The sequence below is a fragment of the Mirounga angustirostris genome, unplaced genomic scaffold (genome assembly GCF_029215605.1).
Source record: "Mirounga angustirostris isolate CCGP_5_RB_7025 unplaced genomic scaffold, mMirAng1.0.hap1 SCAF_2, whole genome shotgun sequence".
NCBI lineage: Eukaryota > Metazoa > Chordata > Mammalia > Carnivora > Phocidae > Mirounga > Mirounga angustirostris.
In genome coordinates this window covers 156,018,748-156,034,219 of record NW_026991710.1, presented here as the reverse complement: position 1 = coordinate 156,034,219, position 15,472 = coordinate 156,018,748, and the positions used below count along the sequence as shown (strand labels likewise).

The 15,472-nt window shown below is 43.6% G+C and overlaps 1 protein-coding gene across 6 annotated transcripts in view; it reads left to right on the top strand.

Moving 5' to 3' along the window:
• Window positions 1-15,472, top strand: part of DOCK5 (dedicator of cytokinesis 5) — a 216,986-nt gene that overhangs the window by 163,195 nt on the left and 38,319 nt on the right. For 5 of the 6 annotated variants that reach the window (XR_010409659.1, XM_064585368.1, XM_064585369.1 and 2 more), the window contains exons 32-40: window positions 412-470; window positions 769-923; window positions 1,506-1,591; window positions 3,759-3,918; window positions 4,652-4,692; window positions 5,368-5,458; window positions 8,262-8,381; window positions 12,737-12,826; window positions 14,694-14,798. Coding sequence is in view for 5 of the 6 variants with exons in the window: in XM_064585368.1 (XP_064441438.1) it covers window positions 412-470; window positions 769-923; window positions 1,506-1,591; window positions 3,759-3,918; window positions 4,652-4,692; window positions 5,368-5,458; window positions 8,262-8,381; window positions 12,737-12,826; window positions 14,694-14,798 (907 nt within the window). In the remaining variant the exon portion in view is untranslated. Of the gene's footprint in view, window positions 1-411; window positions 471-768; window positions 924-1,505; window positions 1,592-3,758; window positions 3,919-4,651; window positions 4,693-5,367; window positions 5,459-8,261; window positions 8,382-12,680; window positions 12,827-14,693; window positions 14,799-15,472 lie in introns of those variants that run through there. The other variant, XM_064585372.1, reaches the window with a different exon arrangement.

Below are 15,472 nucleotides of genomic sequence, written 5' to 3'. Positions count from 1 at the left end.
TATAAAGTCAGCATGTTTGTTAGACATTGGTCACATGACTATATAAGTCATACCTCATTCATCTTCCTTTTCATTCATGCTTGTTATGTTTTGTTTTGTTTCTTTGCTTAACATCGGCCAGAATGCTCCTCCCCCTTCTCCCTTCAATAAGTTTGACAATTTTGTTTCTCTGTTACTTTTCAGTGTTCGCATTTGGCCCCCTCCTGCTAGTAAAGTCCCCCTCTCCGTGTGGCCCAGTTCTCTTTGGGGGCTCTTTTTGGTATTGACTGCATCTCTTAAAGTGACCTTGCCTCAAACCTGTCATAAATGTGACCGAGAGGAGCAAAAGGCCATTTTTACTCGCCTCATCATTTTAATATATGCACTCATATCCACTGCAGATCTTTTTCTTGTTTATGATCTTCTTCCTAGATACGGGGACATGAGAAAGGAAATCGGCTTCAGAATCCGGGACATGTGGTATAACCTGGGTGAGTGTATGACCTTGAACCGTCCCACTCACAACTCCTATGTAATGAGCACCCCATGATGGGTTCTTTCGATTTTAAGTCCCAGTAACCCTGAGACCTCTTTGTGTGTCTAGAAGTGAAAGTTGACTTATAGTTCTTGTATTATGACATCAGAATATAATATTTAGGCACTCATTTCTGAATTGAGTTGAGTTACCCATGAGACCTTTTTCTTTTCTTCTGGCCCGGTGGAGGAATGTGGTGACGCTTGACTTCCAGTGAAATCACTTTTCAATACCCTCACTTACTTTCATTTCAGGTCCCCACAAAATCAAATTTATCCCCTCCATGGTGGGTCCTATTCTGGAGGTCACCCTGACCCCTGAGGTCGAGCTCCGGAAAGCCACCATCCCCATTTTCTTTGACATGATGCAGTGTGAGTTCAACTTTAGCGGGAATGGCAATTTCCACATGGTAAGTGGTCGAACTGGAATCTTCCGGATGCACAGATAGTCAACACTTGCTCTTTCTTTCTCTAGAGAGAAGCAGTTGCCCGAGTAATACAAATCCAAGTTGGTCTAAAAACTGTTTACTTTTCATTTTGTAAAATAATTAGAGACAGAATCGGATGTTCTAGAAACCGTCTTTTTGCTACACGTGTTTCCTAAAAGAGCACTGCATCTCTGGGTAATTAAAATTTGACATCACACATCTTAATCCTATCTGTTGCGCAGCACAGCTGCGAAAATAATGCCATGGATTGGGGGACTGATGCGGTGGTCTCTTATTTTGAGGTCTCCTTCAGAGGAGGAAAGGGCATTTTTTTCCTGCAGTGTAAAGCGAAATGACACGAGACTAGTTTAGAGCGTTTCGGTAGAGCCCTGGTACATGATTAATGGATGACGTGAAGTACGATCCTCCCCTAGAATATGTTGGAAAGCGTTCACAGTTCAATAAAGGGGTTGGGCCGACTCTAGAAAGGTTGGCTGGGTGTCTTACATGTCCTCTTCTAAGGATACCTGGCATTCTCCTGTGGAATTCTGACTCTTCTTTCAGTTTGAGAATGAGTTGATCACAAAGCTGGACCAAGAGGTGGAAGGGGGCAGAGGAGATGAACAATACAAGGTCCTTCTGGAAAAACTGTGAGTATTTCAGAAACAAGTCTCAGGTTGATGCATCATTTAGCGAGGGAGAGAAGCAGATTTCTGCTACCCTTACAGACTGGTCGAGTAGTTCCAGAAGCACTGCGGTCACCACCATAAATGGTCCTCGGTGGGGTTAATGGAGTTTCCACCATCCACTGCTGACATTTGTTTGTCTGAGTGAGTCAAATGTCCGTGTTTTCCTGGCCAGCCGGCCCTTCGAGAACAGAGCACATGGAGCAGAAGGGGGACATGTACAGAGCAAAGGCATTTTGCCCAGTGTTTGAATCGCTGAACTTCACCAAAAGTGCTGGTGCCTCTAATTATGGCTTCAAAGCACCATTTTAAAGGAGGAAGGAAAAAAACATTTCAAAGTCCGCTTTACCTTTAAAAACACCTTCTGCCCTATAGAGGGCCTCGAAGAACACCTGTTCTATCTCCAGCCAGGCTGATCTTTGCACTGCCCTGCCCACCTCCCCCCACATCCACCGTTTCTATTCCCTCCTGTGCTCACAGTCTCCCCGCCACTCCCTACCCACCCACACATGCCCCGGGCACCCCTCCCGCCCTCTGAATTCTCCTTTGCACATGTGGGATTACAACATGAAAAGGTGGTTAAAAACACTTGGAGGTTGGAGTTAGAGAAACCTTCAGATCTCGTTTTCGCCATATCCCAGGAGCGTGACTTTGGACCAGTGTTCCGACGACCTCTCTGATGGCTCTCTCTTTTTCATCCGCACGAGTAGCACGTACGCTCTGGTATTGGTTGAGGATTCAATGAGGTGATGCGTTCGCACAGCATCTGTTACCGAGCCTGTGCTGACGGAGTGTCGCTGCTCTGGGTTTGTGCTGGTCACTGCTACCTTCCTCAAGTCCTCCATCATCCATGGTGCTCACCACCTGAGCCTACTCATTTCTTGGGGTCTCTGAGCCTTTGTGATACTGACCAGCTGTGTCACCTGTTGACTGGGCGTATGCCTCCATCATTTTGTTGTCTGCCTCTTTTGTGGGAGTGGCATGCAGTAGACTATGCTTCCCAACTCCATTCTCTTTTTTGTTTTTTTTAAGATTTAAGGAGCCAACACACTGGGTGCTCAGAAATGTAACTGAATTGATGACTCAACTATATTTTCAAGAACCAGAACTCTTATTTTGCTTTTAGTGGGTGACAAGACCCATTCGTTGATCTTTTTATCCTGTTTCCGTTAAGTTTACCTGTTTGAGTTTCAAACCTTCCCACATTATCACTCTTGTAATTCAGATCTCGTACAGGAATTGAATGGAGAAATTACATACATATACACAATATACACACAATTTACAGATGATAAACTACCCTTTTTTTAAAATCCCAGTCTGATTTTTCACTGTAAGATCTTTTTTTCTTCATTCTTCCTGAATCACTAACTCAGAAAAATGTGACTACACAAATCTCCAGTGTTCAAGAGTAATCCTAAAGTCTGGGCTAATTCTTTGAGCCCATTTCTTTCTTTTTCTCTTGTTCTCCAAGATTTCTTCTTGTCAAATCCAAGAAGCCCCTATAGAATAGCTTTGCTCTATTTGGGTCCAACAGGAGAAGGTTTAGATCAAAAGTTTATCCTCAGCTTATTTATTTATAATTTTGCATTTTTGTTGTTGACTAAATAGCACTTTTGTCGTGAAGAGGCATGTGTGTGGATGTGCACTAGATTCCTAGGGTCCTCTAGACTGGGCACTGATCCAAGCCTTTCCAGAATGCCCACAGGATGCCCTTGAAGTGCTAGGCTTTAGGGAGAATAAAGACATAAAAAGATGGTCTCTTTCAGTTTCAGTAGAGTGATCAGATAGCATACATAAACCTTTTGGGCAAAGGTTCTCATTTCTGTGGTATCGACAAAAGACAAAAACAAAAAACAAGTACAGATAGAAGTTCAAAGATGGGCATTGTGGGCTGAGATTCTACGTGACAGTGGGACTTGAGCCAAAGCCCCGAAGACAATGTAGGACTTGAGTCACCAGGAGGGACGGCATAAGCGGAGCCCTGGGATAGGATGGCCTTACACAGAAGGGTGTGTGTCTCCTGGTCTGGCACCACCTGCTGCCAGGACCTTGGACAGTGCTCATTAACGGTGCTGGCATGACAGACAGTATACAACGTGGGCATTTGTCTCTACCTCCACCTTTCCAGGCTCCTAGAACATTGCCGGAAACATAAATACCTCTCCACCTCGGGAGAAGTGTTCGCATTCCTGGTCAGCAGCCTGTTAGAGCACCTGTTGGACTACAGAACCATTATCATGCATGACGAGAGCAAGGAGAACCGCATGAGCTGTACTGTGAACGTGCTGGTAGGTGCCAGGCCCCCAGGTTGGCAAGAGGGCACTGCTGGGCCACCCTTGCAAACGTGGCTCAGCTCTGAGTAGGCACAAAGGTACCCTGGGGCCACCTGTATGGAGTCTATGTCCTGCTGAGTCCAGTTGGAACTGCTGACTTACTTTGGACTCAGATATCCGCTCCCACAGACATAGGGATGGAAAGTGAAACATAAGCTCTTGGCTCAGCTCTTACTCGAAGGCTATCCTTCACCTTTTTGTGTGTCTTGTTTATATGTGGTTGCTTTGTTGTTGGCAATATTGCATCAGAAACTGCAGGAGGGAGTCTATGGAATCCTCATGGTGGTAGAACTCTGTGGTCTTGCCTTTCCCTAGATATATATAACCGGGACCACAGACCTCCGTTTAGGCTGCTATGCATTCCTCTGCTTAATATAAATGAAGAACCCGACTCCACTGACCCCTTGAGAAAAAAAAGACCATCCATTGACTTGAGTATCGGTTGGCTGTCTGTTCACTTAGAGGCCCTCATGTTTTTTAGATGCATGGTCCTAAAAATAATTCTTCAACTTATCTTTATCACTGGCCACTGCCTTTCTTTGTGGGGGTATTTGTTAAAGGAAAACAATAACCTCTGGAAAAGTGACACTGTTGAAAAGCAAAAGTAGTGGTTTGGCCATTTCCATGGCTAGCTTCTCCATAACCTTTGACTTACATTGGTATTTTTGCCACCCTTTTTTTTCGGTAGAATTTTTATAAAGAAAAGAAGAGAGAGGACATATACATAAGGTAAGCTGGAGGAGATTTCTGCTTTTGCCATTTATGTCATGGCTTTATTATTTATTTCTTCAGTAAGCAAATACTAAGTCCCAACACCATGCTTGCTGCTTTGAGAGATACCAGAAAGTAAGTGATCTACCCCCCTTCCCCCGAAAAGGTAAACTCTTTAGACAGATGCATAAGTACACTCTGCGGGAGTGCATAGGGAGGATAGTGTTGGGATTCCAGGGAAGGAAAGAAGACTGGCCAGAGCAGTCAAGAAAGGGTGCCTAGGGCAGAGGCAAGGATGGACGGATGCCTTCTGTCAAGGACCATCAGCCTGGGATGCTGGAAGCCCTGAGCATGAAACAAACTTGGACTTTAACTATATGCATTTCCTTGGGGAGAGATTCCATAGCTCTTACTAGCTTCCCAAAGAGGCCCATGACATTTAAAAAAAAAAAATTAAGCATCACTGCATTAAAGGAAGAGTATAAAGTATAAAGTAGAGCAGATGAAGTGGGAAAGACACACAGACAAGAAGCAGCAGAGAGGGCTAGGGGGAGGGGGAGACAGGAAGTGATGGATTCCTTCGTCTGTGAGAAAGGAAGGACGGAGGGAAAGATGGGGAAGCAGGCTGTGGCCTGGTTGCGGAATGAGCTGAACCCGAGCGGCAGAGTGCCTCCTTCCTTCCCTTCTGACCAGGTACTTGTACAAGCTGCGGGATTTGCACCGAGACTCTGAAAACTACACAGAAGCTGCCTATACCCTCCTCCTACATGCTGAGCTGCTGCAGGTAAGTGCATCAGGATGCCTTTTTCCATTGGGGTGGGGGGGGGAGTCAACTATCCAAGCCCTTTGGGACCAAATCCTGCACGCTTCATGATTTTGGATGGGAAGGAGCCTTATTCAAGGGAGATCCTTTTATCCAAGAGCGCTCGTATGCCTTCTAAACAAGCACAGCTAATTTTCTGACCCAGGTTGGGAAAATGTCAGTTATCATTTCTTTAAAAATCCTCCGGAAGCAGAGCACAGCCTTACAGGCCTCCAGTAACTGACAGTCTAATTGAAGAAACAAAATACACCTGATTAATATATGTAAAAAAAAAAAAATTGTAGAACTACCAAGAAATGAGTTGTAAATGAATATAGCAGCACTTCCCTACTTATACTCCCTTACAAAGTCCAAGTAGTGTGCCATGGATATAAATACACCTATATGTCGTGGATCCCGAATAATGCTTTCTAGCTCTGACCAGTCCTCTGACTTTGCATTCACGTGTGAACTGTTCTTTCCATATCACAATCTGTGAGCGGCTATTAGACAGCTTGCACTTCTCATGGCAGTAACAGAAGCTGTCATTCCCCACGGTGTTCTTGGATCCATTCCTACCCTCTTCTTTCTTCCCATTTTACTAAAGGGCATCTCCGTCTACCCAGGCGCTCAGGCAAATACCTGTTGTCATCTTTTATTCACCCTCCTACTTCGAGGCTGAGCTAGAATCGCAGACCTGTAGCATCCATGAACACCTCTCTCAAGGCACATACTTACCTTTATTTTTTTTTTTCAGGGTGGGAACGATTAAGATCTAGTCTCTGAGAAAATGTGAAGTTTGTGATACAGTATTGTTGTCTGTAATCACTATGCTTTAGAGTCCAAGATTTATTTATGCTCTGGCTGTGCTTGCATCCTTCAATAACATCTCCCCCGAATCCCAGTAACCACCACTGTGCCCTCTGTTTTCATGTGTTTGGCTTTTTTTAGAGTCCACGTGGAAGAGCTATCGTATAGTATTTGTCTTTCTCTGTCTGGCTTGTTTCGCTTGTAACACCCTCAAGGTCCATCCATGTTGCCCAGAATGGCAGGATTTCTTTCATTCCTGTGGCTGAATGGCATCCATTGCATATTTATCCCACATCTTCTTTATCCATTGTTGGACGCTTAGGTTGTTTCCGTGTCTCGGCTGCAGTGAGCACGGGAGTACAAGCATCTTTTAGGGATCCTGACTGTATCTCCTTTCTATCCACTTTTCTTTATCTTCATTGCTGTGTCCTGGTCCATTGTCTCTTCCCTAGAGCATGACGGTAGCCCCCTGTTACATCTGCCTGTCTCCATTCTTGCCCCTGGCAATTCATTTTCTGATATAATTTAATTTTTATACTAAAATAACACATGTGCATTGTTCTTAGCTTTGTCATTAAAAACAGGAGTCCTCTGCCTCACCACTTCCCAGGGCAGCCATTCACAATTCATATTCAAGTTCAGCGTACTGACAGGCTTATTGTATATGGGATGATGGGAGGGCTTGTTGACTGTGGAGTGATCACAAAGAGACTCCGGTGTCTCGGTGACGGTAGGTCTTTTCATCTGTGCTGCTCAGAAAGTTAAACTCTCTACGCTGGCGTAAAGTATGAGGTGTGGGTGCAACTCCCCCCGCCCGCCCCCTGCCCCCAGCTAGCTACTGAATTTAGGGATGCCGTTTATTAAGTATAGTCCATATTTTCCTCCTTGGGATGATACTCCATCTTTATCATGTAGTAAATCGTCTACACAAGGCAAGTCTCTTGCCAGATTGCATATACTTTTGCATGGTCTGAATGAACGCTCTGTCTGTCCACGCACCAGGACCACACTGTTTTATGGTACGTTTTTACTACCTGGTAGTTACTCTTCATTGCTGTTCTTTTTTCAGAGTTTTCTGCCCTGTTCCTTTTTGTTTATTTTTCCATATGGACTTTGGAATCGTGAAATTAAAACATTGATACAGGGAGAATTTCCATGTTTATGGAGTAGCGTTTTCTTATCCAAAAACATAATAGGACTTTCCATTTGTTCAGGTCTGCTTTCGTGCCCTTCAAGGGTGTATTAAACTTTTTGTATAGAAGTCTTACATATTCCTCATTATGCCTTTTTTTTTCAATTATGGTAAAATACACAGAACATAACTTTTACTGTTTTAACCATTTTTAAGTGGACCGTTCAGTGGCCTTAAGTACATTCACGTTGTTGTGCCTGGATATCTTCTCATTTGGGCTTTTTTCTTGTTGGGGTCTTCTCTCTTCAGCATGGTTATCTATTCCTGGGAAATCCATCTCTAAATTATTTCTAAATTTGTTAATTTTTATGCCGCTGCTTGATTCTCTCATTATCCGTGATAGTCATTCAGTTGGCACGCTTTGTGAAGGGATGGATTTCAAAGAATACGGTCTTTGTTTGCACACGGTCATGGTTTTACCCCTTCCTTCCCATTTTTATACTTGTAATTTTTTTCTTTTATCCTGTTGTCTGAATGATACCTTCAGTGACCAGCAGTTATGTCGGGCAGCCCTCTGCCCCCTTCCTGACCATTCACAGGAATGCCTCACGTGGTTGCCCATTTGGTGTGACACATGTTTTAAAGCTGGCATATGTCGTGGGGGGGGGGCGTTTTTTGTGTTTAATAAATAATCTAAATAATGTGGCCGAATCAAAAACATATACAACTATGTCCATGACTTTTATTGGCTGAATACTTTTTACATGGATCTCCTTTGGTTAATGAATTTAATTAATCAGTATGTTGTGTTAATCTCTTTTGTTCCTTCTGTTTGTTTTTCAGTGGTCTGATAAGCCCTGTGTACCCCATTTGCTTCAGAGGGACAGTTACTATGTCTATACCCAGCAAGAGCTTAAAGAGAAGCTGTATCAAGAAATCATATCATACTTTGACAAAGGCAAAGTGAGTATTGGGCTGTCGGTTTCCATATTAGGGAAAGGAAGAAATTGACTGCAATGTTGCCGTGCAGTTTTTTTTTTTTTTCTTAAAGATTTTATTTATTTATTTGACAGAGAGATAGAGAGAGAGAGCACAAGTAGGCAGAGTGGCAGGCAGAGGGAGAGGGAGAAGCAGGCTCTCCGCTGAGCAGGGAGCCGGACATGGGGCTCGATCCCAGGACCCCAGGATCATGACCTGAGCCGAAGGCAGCCGCTTAACCGACTGAGCCACCCAGGCGCCCCTGCAGTGCAGTTCTGATGCTAACTCCCCACAGTTAGCACAGTTCCCTCAGGTTAGGGAAATAGTCCCCAGTAAGACAGCCCTCACTTCAGACACCAGCCACAGTTCAGGGGTCCCTGGGCCACCTACCCGTATCACCAACTGATTAAAAATTGGGGGAGGGCGTCCTATGAATCCCTCAGATTTGATAATATGCTGGAACAACTAACAAAACTTGGTAAAGTGCTGTGCTTACAATTACAGTTTTATCTTAAAGGACACAAATCAGGACCAGCCAACTGAAGAAACACATAGGGCAAGGTCTAGGAGCATACCAAATGCAGAGCCTCTGTGTCTTCTCCCCGTGGGTGGATTCAGGGCACATCACCCTCCCAGCAAATTGATATGTTCTCCATTAAGAATTTACCGGAGCCTCTGTGTATAGTTTTTGTTGGGGTTTCATTTGAAGGCTTCGTTGGTTGAATCTTTGGCCGCCTGAGTGAACTCAGTCTCCAGCAACCCTCTCCTCCCTGGAGGTCAGGCTGATACCATGTTGCTCAAGGCCCTGATCTTCTAATCCCGTGGGCTGCAGTTCCAGCAAGGCCAGCCCCGTTCTGAGACTATCTAGAGGCCCACTGTGAGTCCCCTCATTAGTATAAACTCTGGTGTGGTCTGAGGGGCCCATCAGAAACAACACAGACACTCCCATCACTGGAGAGATTCCAGGGGTTTAGAAGCTCCCTCCCAGGAACTCAGGACAAAGACCAGATAAATCCTTTATTTTCAAACAGTGACTCATGACTTACTCTTTATTAGTCCCATGTGTTTCTTTGAATTCTGGTACTTTTAGTGGGAAAGCAAATGAATAGATAAATTAGGCTAAAGAAGTCACTAAAGATCAGTTAGGTTGAGGACACTTAACCCAATGGAGAATATAATGGGCAGCCCAGGGCCCCACTCTCCGTAACCATAATTTCACCTTTTAAATCTTCTGAGTGCCGGGAGCTAGTACCATCATTTTCAGTGCATTCTCTAGAGATTGTTGGCCAGCCCAGCTGCACATCCCATGCCCAGGCCACTACTCGCCTAACACCGTAGGTAACCAGCAACCTAATTAATTGCCCCAGGGCCTCTCAAAAAGGTAAAATAAACATGTGAACTAGGCAGGAAGTTGTGGAGTCTCTGGTCATCTGGACAATGCGTGTCTAGCTAAAAGGCTTTTAAAATGGGGGAAAAAGGGGGAAGGGGAAGGGGGAGGAAGAAACAAACCGTGTGCTGTCCAAACAAAACAGATCCTGGATTTGACTCACTTCAGAGGTCTGGAGAGTTCTTACGGACTGCCATTTGCATCCACTCTGCCTGGTTTAGCAGTGGAACCTGTTGGTTAAATAAATAAGCCAAGACAGCCTTTGGAATGGGAAAGGATGTTTGCAAATGACGTATCTGATAAAGGGTTGGTATCCAAAATCTATAAAGAACTTATCAAGCTCAACACCCAAAAAAACAAATAACCCAGTTAAAGAAATGGGCAGAAGACATGAAGGGACATTTTTCCAAAGAAGCCAGCCAAATGGCTAACAGACACATGCAAAGATACTCAACATCACTCATCATCAAGGAAATACAAATTAAAACCACAATGAGGTACCACCTCACACCTGTCAGAATGGCTAAAATCAACAACACAGGAAACAACAGATGTTGGCGAGGCTGTGGAGAAAGGGGAACCCTCTTACACTGTTGGTGGGAATGCAGGCTGGTGCAGCCACTCTGGAAAACAGTATGGAGGTTCCTCAAAAAGTTAAAAATAGAGCTACCCTACAACCCAACAATTGCACTGCTAGGTATTTACCCAAAGGATACAAAAATGCTCATTTGAAGGGACACATGCGCCCTGATGTTTACAGCAGCATTATCAACAATAGCCATATTATGGAAAGAGCCCAAATGTCCAACAACTGATGAATGCATAAAGAAGGCGTGGTATATATACAATGGAATATTGCTCAGCCATAAAGAAGAATGAAAGCTTGCCATTTGCAATGACATGGATGGAGCTAGAGTGTATTATGCTAAGCAAAATAAGTCAGAGAAAGACAAAGACATTCGCTCATATGTGGAATTTAAGAAACGAAACAGATGAACATAGGAAAAAAAAAAAGAGGCAAACCATAAAACAGACTCTTAACTATAGAGAGCAAACTGAGGGTTGCTGGAGGGAGGTGGGTGGGGGATGAGCTAGATGGGCGATGGGCATTAAGGAGGGCACTTGTGATGAGCACTGGGTGTTGTATGTAAGTGATGAATCACTCAATTCTACTCCTGAAACTAATATTACACTATATGTTAACTAACTGGAATTTAAATAAAAACTTGAAACAAAAAAAATTAATTAAAAAAATCAGGCAAATAATCATCATAATAAAATAGCTACAATCTATTTAGTGCTAGTTACTGTTTTGGCTTATTTCCAGACTTTTTTTCCTAATTTAATTGTCCCTAAAACCCTATGAGGTAGATATTACATCTTTTTTACAGATGAAAAACTTGCTCAAAGTCTTTGGTCTCTGTGCCCCTTGACCCTCTCAAAAATCACTGAGGATCCCAAAGAGCTTTTTTTCACATGGATTATATCTACTGATACTAAGAGTATACTTAGAAATTAAAGCAGAGAATCTTAAAACATTTACTTACTTGTTCTCTGAACAAACTTTATTATATATAAATCATATTTTTTAAAAATTACTATATTTTCCGAAAAATTAGTGATTCGAGTGGCATTGTTTGACATGTTCGCAAATCTCTTTAGCATCTGGGAGATAGTGGGATCCTCCTATCTGCTTCTGCATTCAGTCTCCCATGGTATTACACATTCTGTAGCCTGTGGGAAACCCCACTGTGTGAGAGCATGAGGACTGAGAAAGGCAAATAGTATTATTATTACTAAGAAGATAATTGTGACCTTACGGACCCTGTGTGAGGATCTTGGGGACTCCCAGAGACCAGGGGCCACACTTGGCGAAGCTCTGTGCCAGGCTGTCTCCCTGTTTCTGATATAACTTAGTATTTGGTGAAATGAGGAGAGAGCTTGACTTCTTGGATACTGTTAACCGGCTTCCTGCTCCAGGCCCTGATCTGGAACAGTTTCCATATGGCACATTTCAGAGCCTTTTTTCCAGGGATCCTGGCCCTGAAATTTCAGAGGGGGCAAATTTGGCAAATGATGATTTTAAAAGACTGAATTTTTAAATGTTTTACAACTACGTGAACTGCGCATACATTCTTTCAGCAGCCAGACACAATGGAACATAGCACCTGGTTAATAAGAATCAAGTAGGAAATTACCAGGTGCTGTGTTATTAAAAGCATCTACCTAAGAGACATTTTGTGAAATATCAATCAAAATGAACAGAGGGTTCAATCTGGGATGCTAGCCTCAGATACCAAATATGTGCAGGAGGCTGTAACTTACATGGTCATCAATGCTTTAAGGCATTTTTCTTAAAATTCTCTTTGACTAAGTAGATAGTTTGGTCAGAAATAGAGAATCCGTGCTCGAAATTGGAGAAACAGTTTCCCAGATTCCACACAACAGAATGGTTAGCCTTTCTTTCATTTTCCCCTCGTCCCAAACAACCTAATTCAAAGCGCACGCACGCGCGCGCACACACACACATACACACCCACAAATGCGCACACACCCCAGAACCAGAACTAGGGCCCATGCTAACTTCCTTTCCCCTCCAACAAGACTTCAATGATCTCAAAACCCAGGCTTTAGAACTGGTTCCTCTCAGCTCTCGATGGTCTTAGTGCTTTGCCCTTTCAATGCAGTATTGCTTTGTTTGGGACACATGGTGTCCTTCATGTTCTCACAAACAGAATTATAGAACATGCCCCCTGGCAAAGCAGCAAGATAGAGTAGCTTTATCATGTCAGAAGAAAAGGTTTAGTTGATCCAAGAGGTGACCAGGCGTGGTGAGAATATCTGCAGAAACTCAACCCACCTGACTTCTTAGTTAACTGTCAGCATGGCTTTCCCAGACAGATCAGTGACTGCTTTGTTCTCCGCTTGTAACCCTGCTCTTCTTTTTCCGAAGATGTGGGAGAAGGCCATCAAACTGAGCAAAGAGTTGGCTGAGACTTATGAGAGCAAAGTATTTGACTACGAGGGCCTCGGCAACCTGCTGGTGAGTCCGGGTCAGAATATGTCAAGTGTCCAATAGGGGTGCTAAGATTTGTGCTCGTGAAAATGTTTTTGTACATTTGAGGAAGTCAAGATAAACGATGTCCTTACCCGTGGCAAAGCAAACCTTGCTTGAAAGAAAAATGAAAAAAAGATGAGGTCCAAAAGCTGTTATCATTATTCCTCCAGATTATCTTTGATAAAAGGCTCAGGATCCTTGCCTACAGACCCCTCTCCCTTCTCTGTGCGTTCTGTTTCCCTAGAGTAGGGACCCTCTGTATTCCTGACCCATCACCTCTTTACCCTCTCAGTTACTCTGCCTTCTGTGATGCCTTCTGTGAACACTGTCCATTTTTCAAATATTTTCTGACATCTTCTGTTCATCAAAATTACTTGTTCTGTGGTCCACATCCTCAGGGTCCTGCTGAATGGATGAACTGCTAATCTTTGAGCCCTTGTTTTTGTTTTTTTTTTTCTTATACACATTTTAGTAAGTTGTTAAATGCTTCTGCTGGATCTTGATTCTCAAATTTGCCTCTCTCCTTCTCCCAAAATGTCACTGGGGTGCTGTAGTTTCACAGTTCTATGAACTTGTGTGTTATGCCCGGCCATTGGCACAGGCCAACTATTTAAAAACAATATAGCAAAACAAAAATCCCCCTCTGAATGCCCAGTGGTAGGCCAACACACATTACATTTGATCATTTTTAGTAGTGGAATCACAAAAGGTCAGGTCACCCGTTGTTACGTAATAATACAGTTGACCCTTGAACAGTGCAGGGTGGGGAGCTTAGGGGCGCCAACCCCCTCTTCCACAGTTGAAACTCCACATATAATTTTTGACTCCCCCAAAACTTAACTACTTATAGGCTATTGTTAGCTATTGTTGACTAGAAGTCTCACTGATAACATGAACAGTTGATTCACACATATTTTGTATATGTGTTATATACTGTGTTCTTATAGTAAAGTAAGCTGGAGAAAAATGTTAAGAAAATTGAAAGGAAGAGAAAATACTCCCAGTACTATACTGTATTTATCAAAAATAGCTGCATGTAAGTGGATTCATCCATTTTAAACACATGTTGTTCAAGGGTCAAGTGTAGCTTCTTTGAGGGGTAGTTGTCAAGATCACTTTGAAAAGAACTTGCCGGCCCCTGCTCATCACACACACAAAATCACTTCTTAATTTCATAAACTAAATGGAGCAGAAAACGTGCTAGAAACCTTCACCTAAATAAAGTAAGTGATACAGTCATGGGACCATTGTGAGAGGGGCCTGGGGACATGCCCCGAAGACCCCAGGTCTGGCTCCCTATTTTGCTTTCTTTAAGGCTTACTCTTAGCCCTGGCTGGGAAACCTGTTCCCATGGGAAGGATTAAAGCTCGGGCTGGGATCAGACACTGAAAAACAGAACATCACCACCACCTTCTGGGCACTTGTAGCTGAACCAAGGACGTTAGTCCAAATCACCGGCACAAACCAGAAAGTTCTTTATCGTCTTTTCTCATGTGCAACCACCCTCTGTGAACCTCAGAAAGGGCTTTTTAACCTTTTAAGGGTCCTGAACCCTCTTCAGGAAACTGGTGAGAGCTAAACACTGCCTCCCTCCACTGAGGAACGCACACACGTTCATCTTCCTGCAGGCAACTCCCGAGATTGCCAGACCCGCCAAGGCTCCTTCACGGACCCAGGTCCAAACCGTACGCGCCAAGAAAGGGATAACTTCTGGGGCCTACAGGGTATTTTCCAAAGGCTTTCCATTTGCCTGTTGGCCCATGGGAAACAACAAAGCAAATAGTCTGATCTTCCCCACCCCTCAATGGTACCCTTGTAACCTCCCTGTGGAATGTCTTATTTTGTTTTCCAGAAAAAAAGAGCCTCGTTTTATGAGAACATCATTAAAGCAATGAGGCCTCAGCCTGAATACTTTGCTGTTGGCTACTACGGACAGGGCTTTCCTTCTTTCCTTCGGGTAAGAAACCTCAGGGTGGTCCTCGGAGCCATTAAGCCATGCAGTCTGAAGGAGCGAAGGTCTTCATCTCTTTTCCAGATGGGCCTAGTGTGTGAACAGCTGGAGGCCCATGTTAGCGCTGTGGGAGGTCAGCGGTGAAGGGGGGGGTAGGAACCACTTCCTGTGTGGCCGGTCGCTTCACCGCACACCCCCAGCCTCGGGTATTCTGGCAGCTCCTTTGTAAAATGACTTTTCCCAGGTGTAATGAAAAAGGGAAAAACAGAACCATCGCCTCCGCTGCTCAGCTGCTACAGATCAGGCTGGGGAAAAGTGTGGATTGATGTATTCAGCTGTTTGTTTTATTTCCAGCCAGAGCCGGTTGGAAAGCAAATATCCCGAGGACAAGACTGCAAAAGTTTCACAAAAATAAAAATAAGTGTTGTAATCGTGAGAAGGACCATGTTTTCCTTCCTTCTCAAAATTTTCTATAACATGATACTGATTTTAAAATCTAAAAAACAAACAAATCTTATTTTTTCCCCACACAAAAAAAGGAAGCCTCTTTAGAGCTGGCTGTGTTTAAGCAAACAACCCATTTTCCTTCCCGGATTTAAGAAAAAGTGAGAAAGGAAGGACTTTACATTCCTCATAGTGCCCAATGAGGAGGTAACCCATTCATTCAGTAACTATTTACT